Raw genomic sequence first — 17288 nt, forward strand, 5'->3', positions numbered from 1 at the left:
ACACACACACCTGTATTTCACAAAACCATCAAACGAATGGTAAATGACTGTTTCTTCTGATATGTTCTGTCCAAAAAACTACTCTCAGACCTTCGATGTTTTCAGATGCGAGAGAAATATGAATAGCCTATTCAGCATAGAAAAGTCCTGAATTTAATACAATTCATACCAAAGACAGATTGGGGAGCAGACCCGAAGGTCTTACTCCCACTTTATACAAAATATAAACTTAATCATCGCTCAGATCTGTACTGACCAGCTTCTAAATTGTGTACGCAGTTGCTTGATCTGATACGCAAGTAGGGACTTGGACTTTATCTGGAAGCGTTTATAACCTCCCCTAAAACGCTTTTGTTCTGGCGCAAATTAAAAACCACTTTATCTTAGACAAACAAAACTGGCGTTTTAATATTCTACCAAGCTGTCTTCTAATCCATATAATCCCGCCCAAATGCAAACGACGCTCATAAACCAAATTCATTCAACCTTATGGCAGACGGATTCGTCCTCGCCAGGAAGCATACAATTTCTGTGTTGCAAATATTGTAAAATTCTCTATTTCAAAATCACCACCCTGGATATCCCAAATTCCCAAAACAATATTTCATTTCTGCGAATAACATGTCACCAACAAATCCTTGTGTGTTTCAAAGACAGTTCAATCAAATCAGAGTCTTCTTTATTTTCAATACGTCCAAGTATACGGACGTTTCAAAAATGGAGAAAAGAATTGGAGCTACCATTGTAATATCCTATGGCACCATCTCGAACCAGTTACCCGTTTTTACCACTGAAATTACACATATACTCTGATCTTGGAATTGAAATGAAACATCCCTTAAACAAATTTTCTCATATTTTCCGATTCCGTTTCCAACCTAAAAACCTCGCAAAAAATGGAAATCTGAGAACCGTTAATATTCCAGATCTTACAGAAATAAGACTGACACGTACAGTCTGGAATATTACTCTATATTGATAACATCATATTCATCTTTGCCTTAAGAGTGATGAAAGGGAAGGTAAAGCAGACAACGTTGCACTGCAGTCGCCACTTGTCAATTTAGAAATTCCATACTTATTCAAATATTTTTTTATAAATCAGCATGTCTTCGTCCGTGGCAAACTATGTTGAATAAATTCCCCAAACAAGCTACGATACACGAAGCCTACGATGGAAGAGTGGCATCCCCTTATAAATAAACAATCACAGAGGTTTGGTGGTATTGTGCCAATCTCGTATTTTCACGCCCACTTCGTGGAAGATGAAATTCCAATAGAGTACATATCCTGCAAGTGTCCACTGACAGTGAAACCTGGAGAAGATCATGGACTTTTCTTACAGTAAATTCGGTTCAAGTAACAAATCTTGCTTTTAATCTATATCATAGGGCATTTACTGTGCTGACGTGTTATTAAATCTTACTGCTACAAGTACCGTTTAACTTCTTCAGGCCCCGGAATTGTGTTTGTGGTGTATCCAGAAGCCGTCAGTCGTATGCCGCTGCCCCAGCTCTGGGGAGTGCTGTTCTTCTTCATGCTCATCACTGTATTTCTGGATTCTATGGTATGTAGACTGTGTAATAGAAGTCTAACTTACGGTAACCTTATCTCTTCAAGTCCCTTTGATATTTTGCTGATATGGAAATCAAGATCAAATCCAATTGATATTTTCAGCTGAGTTGCCAAATCCCAATTATCTGACACTTTAGGCTCGCTTTAAAGTATGTTTGCATCGACTTTAACCAATATTCTTCTAGTTTCTGAGTCCTTTTAACTGCCTCATTGTCAGAGGCATACAGTTTTCAGCTTTTATATGTTAAAATACCGTTGGTTTATTCAACAATAGCAGCAATTTCAGCCTTGGTAAATCCAGCCTTTGCGAGTTTTTGCAATAATATTAAAGCTGCATGGAAGTAATAATTTGTATTTTTCAAATGTGTTGTTTTAAAAATTCAGAAAAGCTAGTTTCAAATGACAAATAACATGGTTTTTTTGACAATTTGGGGTGAAGGGCGATGTTCAAGTATTTGACATTTGACCTAAGGTATGCCTTACAATCAGTTGATTAGCAAAACTCCTGTTGAGTCAAGGTCTTGTCATCTCGTACGCATCTATCGTGTATTACATTTGTAAATGTATATGTTTAGGATTGTTATATGTGATAAGAATACATCTGATACTAAAAATGCTTTCTCACAATCATGAAATGTAGAATCTGTATATCCCTGTCAGAGAATACATAATTATGCTGAAGGAGTACATTTGACAATTCTCAAAGATACAACTTAAAGCTACGAAAAAACATATCTTAGGAGCTATCTCCCATGACTGATTATGTTAATTCCTACGGGCTTGCATCCATATGAATTAGTACAGTACCACATCACAATAGGGTTGATAATCTTGTTGTTTCTTTCCACTTTAAATAAATCCACTTGTTTAACGGAAACACTTGGTAACTTCCTTGATAGAAAATAGTGCAATTTAAATATTCTCCGACAGATCCTACATCCCAATTTCGAAGAAGCAATGTCCTTAGATGGGTACGACAGTAATTTGAAGATTTGTATCATAAGCGTATCCTGCTCCATGATTATTGTCGTCATGGTAATTGTTTTAAAGACCACTGCTGTTCTTGTTCCAGTTCGGTATGGCAGAGACTGTGGTCGGTGCATTAATAGACAGCTTCCCCCACTTATTACTCAGATGGAAAACTTATGCCGTTATAGGAGTCAACGTTGTCTTATTTGTATTCGGACTACCTTTTACCACAAATGTAAGTTTTAAGGTATTAATTTAAATTCTGTGAGTTTTTCACGAATGAAGCGTTGTATTCAATGCATGTTTGTTTTGTATTTAGTAATTTACGGCACATCAACACTTTAAAAGTAATAGCTTCAGTGGGAAGAAGTGCTCCTTGTCAAAGGACACACCTTGATAGCCAATCCGTTTATATGTGGTTATTTATAGACAAAACGTCATAACGACTTGCTATTTTAATTATAGAATAGAAAGAAAACTTTCATTTTACAATGCCGGCATAGAAACCATTAATGTCATTTAAACATAAGGACAATACTATCTGCGGTTTCAATGACGATAGTATAAGGTCAAGCCGAACAAAATGAAAACTTCAGAAGAAACGAAGAAAGACTTCTAAGTTAGAATTCTTTTCCTACGCCATAGCAAGCAAAGGAACAGAAAATAATTAAACATTGTTAAAATATGTTCAGGTTCTGTTTAAGGCTTTTATAGTTTCATTATGCCTATTTTTGTAATTATGTTCTAATTATTACTGGTTCTTACCTGGATAAAGCAAAGTCATTCACTTCAAATACTCATAAAAATCAAAAAATTGGACAAAATTGTTAATAATGATATGCTTTTTGTGTTTATTTTCCTTATACTATTTGAAGACTACGTGAGTATTCTGTGATTCTCTCTCTCTCTCGGTCTTATGTTCTGAACTTTAGATTTCCGTCTCACAATCCTAAATCACAGGCAATCGGAATATATCCGTCTTTTCTATATTAGCTTTCAATCTTGTCTGATTAAAAATAAATAATCAAAGTGTTTGAAATCTGTAAAGCAGCTCAAGCAATAAAACCAGCTTTGACTGATACCTGCTGCGATAATGTATCTGGAGCTTTATACGGTTTTTATAAAAAAAAAAGTTGCAGCAGTATTAGAGGAAAACCTTAATTTTATTAAAATATATCTTTCAAGATGGCGGCATCTTATTACCAGTAATTCTACTGTAGCCACTTATGGTAACCTATGTATCTCCCTCAGAAAACGCTCTCGTATCAGGTTTGTATTGCTTTCATTAGACAATCCGGCCGCTGTACAAGAACAAGGTAACTGCTCTTGTCAGTAATCAATTTGTCTGTTCCAGGCACTTTATATTTGGTTATGTCAACATTCACCTAATGCTGGGTGATTTCAAGACTCTCCCACAGTATACAGTTTACTGTTTCTAAACCAGCTTTGCTTATTAAACATCAAACTTCATTAAATTCCGTTCGCAAAATTGACCACTACCATTTAGGCATTATGGCACTGCGGACTATATTGACTTACCTTTTGAAATTAAAGAGCTCGACAACGTGCAAAAACTATGTACTTCCGAAACTGAATATTTGACAACGAAAGTGCTCCAATGGGCATGGGCAATTTTAGGGTTTTGAAAAGTACAAGTTAACATTTTAACGACGAATTTTACTTATTTCAAATTTCTGTCAAGACTTATTAACTTCATCTTAGCAAGTAATCATAAAAAAATAAGAAATCAAAGGGGCCAAACGTTTGAGCCATGATGTTGTTGTTTTGTTAAAATACTCAGAAAATAATGGAACAGTGGTCTCACTACCAACGAATCAAACAACACATGATTTCCAAGGACCCCAAGTCAACTTTCGTGGCAACTAAGTATTCATAAATCCGCAAATACCACAAACAAATTTCCTCTAATCAACAACCACAAATGCAGGAATGTCTAATTTCACACTTCCGTGGTTTTCCTTGCTTCACATATGCATGATTCAACAGGGTGCTTTTCTAAGCCCCAGACCAGTATTTCATGCCATATACCACGAAACAACACACATATTCCTAATAAACAAAATTATTCCTCTCTGAAAATACAAAACATTAGTACGTCAAAATATCCTGAGATATCTTACATTACAAAATTAGAGCGGGTCCATTTTACGAGGGTTCATTTTATGAATTGAATTCATGCTGCTAATAAGTTTCACAAATACAAAATGCACACTCATTTGAAAGATATAATTATGTCACCACTTTGGAACTTAAGACAATAAATTATGCCAATGTTCTTAGACTGATATTATTTTGCATGTGCCTGTTGATATTTTAAACAGATTCTACACAAGAGTACGGAGACGAATAGACTGTTTTATTATCTGTGTGCATATGCTTTCAGGGCGGTATATACCTTTTCCAACTGTTTGACTGGTACAGTTCTTCTATCGGCTTACTTTTCGGATCATCTGTTGAGGTTATCGTTCTCGGGTGGATCTATGGTACAAATGTATAACTTATATATAAAATAAATAAATCTAATTGTAGTTGAAATTGGAAGTTTGTTAATAACTGATGTCGGTTGAACACTTAATGTTTCAACTTTGAAACAGTGGTTGCTTGTAAGACCTCATAATCTGTTTGAATATTTTAATTTCTCTGTTAAATATATGTCGTATGGATTATCCAGTTAATAGATATTAATGATAGGCAGACTCCATGTTAATGTGCACATTTACCTCAACAGACAATAATTTATTGTTACGGAAAGATAATGTTAAGTCAGTTTCATCTAACAACCAGTTCAAGACGTTGCCAATACTGTGCCATTTTCAGTGGAAATAGCTACCTTTTAAATAATCTATCCATTCTCTTTGAAAATAATGTGAATATATGGATTTTTAAAAAGTTGTATTATTATTATTATTATTACTATTATATCCGCCCCATAGTACCATTGATATACACGGTATACTTCAGCAGTTTACGCTTCGGATTCTACCTGAATTTATGGTCGAATCTAGTAGGAAAACAGAGTTGAATACTGATAACATCGCTACGTCTATCACAACTGTTATTTTTATAATTGCATTCTCTTGTACCATAGGCTTTAACAGACTCAGCAATGACATCAAATTAATGACTGGTAAAGATAGTTCCGTCTTTCTGAGGACCATGATTTGCATCCTAACGCCGATTACTGTTACGGTAAGTTTACACACACCCGATCGCCCGCACGCGCACGCGCACTCTCATGCCCACGTGCGAAAACGGTCTTATTGTTATACATTTCACAGAATAACTAAAATAAATGGTAGTTAAAGGACCAACTTCTTGAAACAAGCACCTGTTTATTGCGACTGAAAGATCAATATTTCTTATCAACTCAAACTTGCTATTACGCAAGACTAGTTCTTTTTTATCCCCATACGCTAATTTACTGGCCATTCATCTGATAATAATTTATTTTTAATCTGTCAGTGCATATGCCTTAATTTTAATAATCACTCGCAAAAATAACAAAATGGATGTTATATCTGGCAATCACCAACACAATTTAAGTCTTAATGTGTTTTGGAAATAAAAAACAGTATACAGCGCCGTAAAGAGATGACTAATTTTTGAAAAAGGATCTGTGACAGACCTTTTCATAAGGCAATCAAGCTAACGAAACACATCCCCAAGTCGTCAAATTGGTGGTATTGCAAATTATGGCAAATCAACTCTTTCAAAGATCCAAAATGACGCAAATGTGAATAATAATGTTTTGTTTTGTTGATTTGTGTTGATGTTCTTCTTTGACAATATTTTTCTCTCCTTTAATTATTTGTCCATATTGGTGTGAAAAAGTCTGAAATTTCATAATATAATATAAAGCATATTTTAGGTCAGAGGAAAATTGGCCTACATATTTTCCCCACCATTGTAACTATTTTATCATTTTCCTATTACTTTTTTTGTTGCAGGTTTGTTTCATTCTGAGAATGACTTCATATGGAGAGCCGGATTATGGGGACGGATACAAGTACAAACCGTATGCCATTGCCATTGGCAACTTCTTGGCATTCTTTCCCATAATTCCTCTCATAATTTCTATGATAAGGCAATGTAGTGCGACATCTGGATCATGTAACATGGTAGGCAAATATATTATCTAATATTTTGTATGTTGTTGCGACTTTTGATCTTAAACTATGTAACAGAAAGAAGCGAAACCAACAAAATAACTGCAAATTCAAATGACACAGTATCTTGAATTTAATCTCACATAATCCTAAATGTTCTATCACAAGTCCCAAGAAATGTATGTTCCAAACGAATTCCAATAATCTTGAATGTATTGATGCACCAGTAGTCTTGAATGTACTGATGTACCTATAGTCTTGATGTATCACAATGATATAATCCAGAATGTCTTTGAATGTATTCATAATAATCCCAAAGTAGTGTTTTAGTCCAAAAACCAATGAGTACTTTGTAACTCCAATGAAAAATTTAAATAAATGATTCATCTCAAATTATATCTGAACACAACTAAAAACAGTTATCAAACAAAAGCCATATGTACTAAATTTCACTTGACCAAAGACAACATAATTTCCTGGGCAAAAGTTCCAATTTTAGCAAACATTTCAAAAACTTGACAAAAATCAGATAAGCCAAAATTTTATTCTCAATCTCGGACAAAAGTGAAGCACGCATGACAAATCAAATATAAATAACAACATTACCCGTCTTATTCTTATATTTATCGATTGCTTAAAAAAAACAAATACGTTTGTCTGTGTAATCTATGACTTTGTTATTTGATTTTGTGTTCAGTAATGTCTGTTTCTTTTTCAGAGACTGAAAAATTTGCTTGAACCTACACAAAAATGGGGGCCGAATGACCGGAAAACTAGGAAAGAATATATAACCCTATTTGACCAGAAAGAGTCATTTTTCAAAAGAGTAAAATCCAATCTAATAGGGACCCAAGACACGCCCTTGATTTGAATCACATACCAATAGCGTGTTCAGTCTGCCATTCTTTTCAACCTCTAAGTACTGTTTTATCTGATATTAGTAAGGTTTGTGACTGTACACTTTTAATCTCGTATTTCAGATCCAAATTCGGTACAAGCACACTATTCGTTCGCAAATTGCTGAAACTTTTCAATTATCGAAAATGTGACTTTGGTTCACATGATTTATGCAATTCAAATTTAAACATAATGTTTGACATTTCCATCGAAAAGCAAGCACATCGGATATTTCCAGCTACTGATGTAAAGGCAAAATACGATCCGTTTGCATTCGAATTATTTTGATCATTCCGCCAATCCACAACTATCCACTTATTTGGTTAAATTCCACCGCTGTAAATTCATAGTGCAACAATGCTAATTAAAACACTTTTATACTCACCCCTACTGTATAATTAAGAAAAAATCCAATTTAAGTTATAGTTTCAAAGAATAACGAAAAGAAACCGTGTTCATGTGTGGAGTTCACAAAACATTTAATTCAAAACTTGAAATTGTCCTTTGGATATATCTCTATTAAGGAAGTCTGAACAGCCGTGTATCACTACATTATGATTATGTACAGTACTGTATCGTAATATCATTTAGCATTTTAAATAATACTGATCTATTAATTAGTTAGAAATATATGTGTTTTTTAATAAGTTTAGATAATATCCATTGGCAGTTGCAATTATTGTGTTAATTGTGTTATTATTATTCTGTGCCCAGTTCGGACAATAAGGCAACATTGAGCCAGGATTACCAAGCTGCCTTCTTTTCCCTCAAGGAAATTCGGCTATTCTTAATACTGTTGGTGATATTTTGGTATAATTATATGACATGCAATAAGCAACGTTCCTGTTGGTCAGTTTGAAAAAAAAAGAAATGTTAGTATAGACAATATAGTATGAGCAGTTTTGTTAGTGATGGTCAGTAGGTGGCGGTGATGTGTGATCTCCCCCAATCCTTATAATTTTGGTTATAGTTATCCAGGAGATGATGGGCCACATTGTTATTGCCTGGATTGCGTGCGCGCCCGCGTGTGTGATTTGGATTTGTAACGTAGATTTTAAAATAATTCAGTCATATCGTTCAGATGTCTGCAGTGTAACAGTTTATAGCGATGTCTTGCATTGGGGCATCATGCCGCAGACATGTAGCATGATGTCCCACCCAGTCACATTATCCTAACACCAGGCCGACCAGTCCTAACACAAACCTCTTAATGCTGAGGCCTAGCGAGGCAGCTGTTAGTACCATTTTTGTAAATCTTTGGTATGACTCGGCCGGCGATCGAACCTACGACCTCCCGCTTCCGATGCGGACGCTCTATCCACTAGGCTACCGGAGTGGTTATAAGTTGCAGCTGGTGTTGATAGCGCTGGTCATTCGTTTTGGTTAGAACCTTTCTTATTGATAATGCTGCAGCTCTTGAAAGTATTGCATCAGTAGTAGCTGCAAACGTAAATGAAGTAAGAGATTTGTTAAAAAATCGTGTGAAATATTCTTGGAATTCCTGCGCCTGCAGGCGACTTCAACTAATATGATACCATTCGTAAACAAAATAACACGTACACCAATCAGAAATAGAGCGTACAACGAAGGTTAAGCTAAACGAAGAGCTTTCACAGAAAAATCGAATCAAATAACAACGATCCTTACTCTTAGCACAATATTATGGTTTTGCAGAGAAAACAGCAAAGTATTATGTGGTGTTAAACATACTCTTAGACTTGACCGAGCAGATCAAAACAACTGTCTGATCATAGCTGGTGGTGATGATATGTATCAGTTTGTAATTTCATGACTAGAGCTGTGGATGATACGAGTTGTTTCATCTATCGATAAAACAATCGATCTTGAGGCGATGTTGACTGCATTTACCAATAGATTGTATTTTGTGCAAAATAAGATTTATCAAACAGCAGTACCAAATTCGACTGATAACACGTGGAGAATAACAACAGCACCAAGTGAACAGTTACTAAGACACGTGTTTATTGTGTTTCAGCGACAAGGCCGACATAATAGTCAACTACAGAACAATTCTGGTTTTGATAATCCTGTTGTCCGATGAATATTTGTCAGAATAAATTCTAAACAGTGCCCAGAACGAGCAATCAACTGTAATTTTAAAGCTGAATGGAAACGTATCTCGTGCGTATATGTATCTGATGGGGGCCATGCAAAAAGATAAAGATGATGATAGCCGATCTCAAATTTCAATCGAAGAGTTTGAAACACTATCCAATTTTTCACTTCGACGTATCAAAACACTTAGAACGAGCTACTGGATCTACTTTTGATATTGAGGTTACATTGAAACTAGGAGACGTTTCAGGAGCTGTGGCGTATTATGCACATGCGCTAATTGGATCTGATAGATTCTTAACGACACATTCTACAAAAGGTATTATGACTATCCAGGTGTGAGTGCTCTGCACTTTACAGCAAGCAGTACAATTTTATCAAACCAAAGGAATGTATTGATTTTCTTACAAAAGACAGAATGATTATCTAGGTGTGAAGTGCTCTGCAATTTACAGCAAGCGGCACATTTTTATCAAACAAAAGGAAATTGAAATACAATGAAATATGTTATAGACGAAATAAACTTATCGCCGGGACAAATTAAACTAACACAGGCTGTCATTAAACGACAGTCAGTTTTGTTGAAGATTTTGAAATGCAGAATGATCCACAGCCAGCGAAATTGCTGTTAACACAAAGATAAATTAATAAAATACAACAACACAAGCCTTTTGTTTTGAATTTATCGGCAGCACAAGTAACTTTCATTACTCGAAGTGGAGGATTTCTAGGATCTGCACTAGCAACTACTGCGAAAACGGTATTTACAAAAACGTACTTCCAAAACAATAATTGCAGCGTCAGGTGCAATATCTGTTCAACTATAAAAGTTGTTTATAGAGACGGTATCAAACAACTTGTGTGATTTCGTCTAACAATAGTCATAACAAATGCCTGAAAAACGAAGCGTTCGGAAACGTAAAACAACTTTGAAAAAGAGAACCGCAGCGCGGTCAACGACAAAAACAAGGCGCATTCACAGGGCTGTTGCTAACAGGACGGGAATTCTACTTCAGAATCTGGGGATAGGACGTGGGATGAAAAAGAGAAAACAAAAAACGAGAGGAAAAGGCCTGATGCTACCCGGAACTTGAAGATATATCCATTCATCAACTTTAAAATTAATAATAAACTAAGCAAAGTCGACGGATTTATCGGATTTTTTTTCTAAAGACGGGTGAGCATCAAAATCCGGAGAGCTTCGAGCTCTCCTGACCGGTCGAAGGTGTGTTATACTATTCAAAATTTTAATGATGGATCTGGTACACATTGGGTAGCGCTTTACAAAAGCAACTACTTTAGATTTGTTTGGTCTACCTCCGAGTTATGTTACCAAACAGTACGTTTTATCATCGAGGACGTGAGCGTTCCCCCCCCCCCCCCCAAAATAAAAATTAACTACTCCTCTAATCAACTTCAGCCAGCTGGAACAGCAGCTTGTGGATATTAATGTATTATGTTTATCAAACAAATGTCCAGGACGCAAGCGTCACCAGGTTATTTTCTAAAATTTATGTTACTATTTACTCAACGACCTAGTGCACAAAACGATAACATTGCTATTACAAATTTTGTCTTACATAGCAGTATAAAAATGATTACGTATTGCCTCAAGTGCAAAAGTAAATCAGAAAATACAAACGAAATAAAAGACTATAGCTAAAAAGAGCTTGTGCTACCTGTGTCAGAAAAGAAAGTATGTTTCTAAAAACTAAACTGAGTTCCATCGACCGGATTCCACTGCCTGGATATCATGAAATGCAAAGAATTCCTAATGTTATTTTAGTCGGCGATTAAATTTTAAAACGAGCTGCATATGCAAAGCTGACTACGATATGTGTACAGAGCAGAACAAATTAGCAACTTATGTCAGTTTTGTAATCAACTAGCTGTCATCGGATCCGGCTTAGATGTACGCAAACATACTGGCAAATTACCAAAACCTAGACGAGGACGCAAAAGTGACGTCATAAATACACTGGAACCATGGAACCCGCTCGATCAACAGCTTGATGAAAATTATAACCCAATATCAGGGCAAGAACCTTATAATCAGGTTGATGCAATTGCAAAGCATCATGACATGTTGTTGCAATGTGGTTTAACGTCATTTCAGCACAAGATAGGCTATACATGGCGCCCAGTATTAATGGTGGAGGAAGAACCCGGGAAAACCCTGAAAAAACCACAACCCACGAGAAACTACAGGCAAGCTTTCTCACATATCCACATTAGTCGAGCCGGAGACTCGAACCCACGCAGACAGAGGTGAGATGGCATTGATCCGTAACGGTGATCGCTTAAGACCACTCGAACACTCAGGGCCCCATCATGACATGTTACGGGGGCAACGAAAACGATAAACCTGGTTGTGATCGTGTTATGCTTGACGAACTAAACCATATGAAGCCTAATACGATTAGCGAAAACGTTGATCGTAAACTAGTGCAAGGTATTATAAGAACAAAATATAATCTTGAACTCGTTAATGCGCAAATGCCTAAGTCCCGGCTCGATTAAAATAAATTCTGGCACATTAACTGCACAAACAATAATAATTTCCTCGACGAAAGGTCCTTGCAAACGCAGTTGATGACATTTGGGCGATATATGTTGCTGATACATCAAACATTGCACAGTACAACCACAACAAAAGATACCTGATAAACGTAGTCAATACTTTTGTAAATACCTGTTGCAGATAAAACAGGACAGACTATAACTGACGCATTAAGAGATATTATTATCAACACAGCATCTGGAGATATGCCAAGAAAACCTAATAAAATGTATACTGGTCACAGAGCGGATTTTTTTAGTAAGCAATTCGAGCAGTTTCTACAACAAAGTAATATCATCAAGTCCGTCTCTGGAAAAGGCGTTATTGTGCACTTTGAAAAAGACAGACAAACAACTCAAACACTAATAGGTAAGTTGATGATATGCCAAAGATTGTATCGGATTACAACAACACTAAACATAAAACACTTGGAATGTCACCAGCAAGCGCTGTTAATAATCCAGTACTCGTGAATGAGAATATGTACCGAAGACACAAGTTTATGATAGGCAATCGGGTTAGACTTTCTTTAGCAAAGAAACATTTTGAAAGAAGATTTAGTCGAAATTGGTCAGATGAAGTATGTGTTGTGGATAGATTTTAACAATAATACCTTTTACGTATAAGCTGAAAGACCCAGCAGGAGAAGAAATTACTGGAAGTTTCTACGAACAGGAGCTGCATCGGACAGAGTAGGATAAATTCGTCATCGAGCGAGTAATATCACGAAAAGGTAAAATGGAGAGGTTATAATGACAGTTTTAATAGTTGGATACCAACTAGTGAAATTAAATATCTTTGATCAGATCGCAGGGTGTTATACACCCCACAATTCGATAAGACCACAGTAAATCTTTTCGTTTTTCTAAAGGACAGACCTACATTCCACTGGCCTGCACAAAGGTATCAAATGTTGTCTTCGTGTAGTTTGATCCTTCATCAGGTTCAAAATCTTAACAAACATAAAATAAAACTTCATATTTTTGATGACCATAAACTTCAATCTGTCCACGATTCATGAACGGTTTTAACATATAACAGATTATCGGATGCTCAGAGACAGTAAAATTAAACTTTTTAATATTTTTAGCACGACGATATTTTACATTATACCGTGATTGCGCTCTTACATAAACATGTTCATATTGAGGATTTTTATACCTGGTTCACCAGCAAAAATATCTTCCATGACAGGAAATAGATGTTTCTAGATTCGAAGAATCCTGATGCTTTACGTCCTAATATAATTCACACTCCAAGTGTTTGTACTTTACAGTATCAAGATCGAGATCAGAGTAAAGATCTGACAACGTTTTCATCAGTGATATCTAATACAAAAAAAAACCACTTTTATAGAATTACTGTAATAAAATGCAAGACGAAATAAAAAAAAACATCGTCAGAACTAAAATCTTAAACATGAACCTGCTACTCGACACTGTCAGAATTTTTATAAACATTGAAAAAACAGAAAAAATACGTGAACGTATTAGTTAAATATGATTCTTACTCGGCGTTTAATTTGCAATTGACAGATTCTGAGTTATCAGAGCTTGACAAATAAAATAAATATTTGTTACATATGATAGAGACAACGTGATGAAGTGGGCCCATTGTTGTTTGACAAGGGAAGATATCAGACACTTTCTGAAGATAGATCTACGAACAGCAATGGAGTGCTTCACACTCTAATTTGGTGCTGATTATTAAGAAAATTGATAAATTTGTTACTCAATCTAATGTGGTGAGTTTTCATCAGTTATAAGAAATATGTTTCGCTGTTGACCGCAACGTTGTTGCTCATTTTGAAGAAAACGAGAAAACAATTTTATCATGCTCAAAATGTTAAAGTCGATATGGCAAGATCCTAGTCTTATATGATATGGAAAGTGTAGTGAAATACGTAAATTGTTGTCTGACAACGATATGACAAATATTTAAAATAGCGGTTGATCCGTTTCAAAAGACGATTATATTTCCGCTTGTTTTTGAAAAAGCTGATTTTGTAGTACCATCAGCGACAAATTTAATAGATCTTGGATCAATGTCAAAATATGTTGATGCTGCATATACTAACGTGAGTTGTTCGTCCTCTTTTGTAGCAGAGTTATTTGCTATAACAGGTCTGGCAGGTTGCCTGACATTAATCGTTCTCTTCCACGTATATTATTTTCTTACAAAGTGACAAGATCAAGGTTCTCGAGTCAGTTATCAGTTTTAATTCCGATTCCATGATCTACAACGAAGCCACTAGGAATCAAATCACGAAACACTCCATAAACAAATCTATCAGATCTGCAACAAACTTGACTAGTATTAGTTCAATGAATCATCACGTTCAAGTAACCATGGTTATTATTTCCTACAATGATTTTTGTTTTAATATTCCTGAAAATTCCTTTCTTGCCAGCCTCATACAAATTATGAACTGGAAGTTGTTGAAACTTATACTGCAAAGACAGATTTGAAATGTTGTTGTAAGTAACTTTATCACTCACATGAAAACTTGCATTCCATCTGGAGATTTAGTTGATCACAGCAATGTTATTTCATACTATGAAATATAATCACTTCGAGGTACTTCATATGTCGAGCTGCCAGCTAAAATGAAAAATATGTGTGAATGTCAAAAATAGCAACAAGTGCTTTCATTGGGCTATACTATCAGTATAATTTCCAGCACGAGATCATCTTTATCGAGTATCAAATTATATTTGTCATGTTAATCTAAACTTTAGTATGGTTGACTTTACTGTTGCTGTGAATAATATTCCAAAACTTGAAAAACTAAACCTTTTAGCAGGAGGTATTAACGTATTTGGTGTCGATGATGAATCACAAAGGATCTATCCAAAATATATCATTCATCGAGCATCACAAAGAACAATAAATATATTGCTTTATCAAAAACCATTACGCGTGGATAAAAAACAACTTTAACAGGCTAGTCGGAGGTCAGTACAAGAAACATAAGAAAAAAGTATTTATGTGTCAGATGTTTGCACGGCTGCAAGTCTTAGCAAGAACTTGATCGTCATATAGAGTATTGCTCTGACGTACAGCGGATATCTATGCCTGGAGAAGCTGAAAAGATTAAAATTTACAAACTACAGGCACAAGATGAAAGTTCCTTTTATAATGTATTCTGATTTCGAGTCTTTCATACTTTCAATGCTTGGAGCAGTAAATAACCCTGATAAATCTTCGACAAGAAAAATTCAATAACATATTCCTTGTGGAGTAGCATATAAAGTTGTATGTGCCGTTGATAAAAGTTTATCAAAATCAATAAAGATTTATCGTGGAGCGGATCCTTCTGTTTGGCATCTGAAAAATATTATCGACGAGGTCGATGCCATCATGATGTTGCTGAGTAAGACAACAACGATAAAACCACTGAGAATAAAACAAGAAGCTGATTTTGCTGCAGCAGAACTATGTCATATGTTAGCAGGTTATTGTGCCTCAAGATCGTGTAAAAGATCACTGTCATATTATTGGTAAGTATCGCGGTCCAGCACATGAGAAATGTAATTTAAAATATACCGCACCAGTTTTATTCCTGTTGTCTATAACAATTTTCTTGGTTATGTTTCTCATATTATCGTTGAGGCATTTGGCAACAAAGATATAATCAACCGTCTGAAAATTTACAAGAATAAAAAATAAATTGTCTTCCTAAAAGCACAGAAAAGTATATGTCAGTGACACTTGGCAAGTTAAGATGTATTGGTAGTTTGCATTTTATGGCTGCATGTTGGATGAGCTTGTAAAAGGTTGCGGTAAGTTTGATAATTTGACTGGGCGATTCGGTAAGAAATAAAGTTTACTGACACAAAAAGGTATCTTTCCCTATGAGTAATTTGATGCTGGGGCAGAATTGATGAAATATGTTGATAAAGATAAGTTTAATTATCTGTTAAATCTTGTGAGTGTCAGCGATGATGATTATGCTTATGCTAAATCAATCTGGGACTCGTTCGGCTACAAAACTTCGGTGATTATCATGACTTGTATCCTATCACAGATGTGATGTTGCTCGCAGATATATTTGAAAATATCAGAGAAGTCAGTGCTTATAAAAGCTGGGATACATTACTGAAACATAACAAAAGAAAATTGGAGTTGTTAACAGACCCAGATATGTTCTGTTTCGTCGAGTGGAGAATCAGAGGCGGAATAAGTGTCATAACAAAAAAAATGCCAAGGCCAACTATAAATATTTACACTACTATGATAATACAGCGCTATCAAGTTTTATAACTTATCTTCATACGGGTAATTTTTTATGGATATACAATGTCCGAGTTAATGCCATATGGTGGTTTCAGATCGATCAGTGAAAAATTATTTTGGATGAAACTTACAGACGATATTAGCTATTTTTTGAAGTTGAACTAAACTATCCTGTTGAGCTTCACGATAAACGATGAATATCCATTTTGTCCAGAATCAATGCTAATCGACGGCGGTTTATTATCAGAAAAACAACAAAACTATTGACAGTATCAAGCTGTTGTTCATTAAATAGTTCCTAATCTGCCTAACAAGCAAGTATACGTTTTACACTACAAAAATCTGAAAGAGCCACTTGATCATGGTCTTTTGTTAAGAAAAGTTCATCGAATTTTAAAATTTAATCAGTCATATTGGATAAAAGATTATATCGACGTTAATACTTGTCGAAGAGCAATTGCAAAAAACAGAATTCGTAAAACTTGTCAAGCTCATGAACAACTGCGTCTTTGGCAAGACTATGGAAAATATCATAAAGAGAATCAATATTGAGATCGTTAATAACGTTGAACGTAGCAATACACTTGTTGCATCTGATGATTTTGCTAGTATAGAACTATTAATGAAAATCTAGCAGCTGTTCATAAAAGAAAGAGAAACTCAAGTTGAACAAGCCAGTTTATGTCGGTTTGGCAGTACTTGAGATATCAAAGAAGTTTATGTACTGGTTCCACTATGATTTTGTTAACGTTAAGTAGCATGATACAGAGCTGCTTTTTACAGACACTGACTCGCTAATGTACAAGATAGAATCTGATGATATTTATCAAGCGTTTTACGATAGCCGA

The 17288-nt window shown here is 35.3% G+C and overlaps 1 protein-coding gene across 1 annotated transcript in view; it reads left to right on the forward strand.

The window, feature by feature from the left end:
- Positions 1-9268, forward strand: part of LOC149802658 (sodium- and chloride-dependent glycine transporter 1-like) — a 42523-nt gene extending 33255 nt beyond the window's left edge. Inside the window, exons 8-13 of the mRNA XM_089951297.1 lie at positions 1455-1567; positions 2648-2779; positions 4949-5048; positions 5654-5754; positions 6513-6683; positions 7390-9268. Of these exons, the coding sequence (XP_089807423.1) occupies positions 1455-1567; positions 2648-2779; positions 4949-5048; positions 5654-5754; positions 6513-6683; positions 7390-7542 (770 nt within the window). The 3' untranslated portion in view covers positions 7543-9268. The remainder of the gene's footprint in view (positions 1-1454; positions 1568-2647; positions 2780-4948; positions 5049-5653; positions 5755-6512; positions 6684-7389) is intronic.
- Positions 9269-17288: the final 8020 nt, after the last annotated feature.

This window comes from Sinohyriopsis cumingii, chromosome 3, assembly GCF_028554795.1.
Source record: "Sinohyriopsis cumingii isolate HCF-2022 chromosome 3, ASM2855479v2, whole genome shotgun sequence".
NCBI lineage: Eukaryota > Metazoa > Mollusca > Bivalvia > Unionida > Unionidae > Sinohyriopsis > Sinohyriopsis cumingii.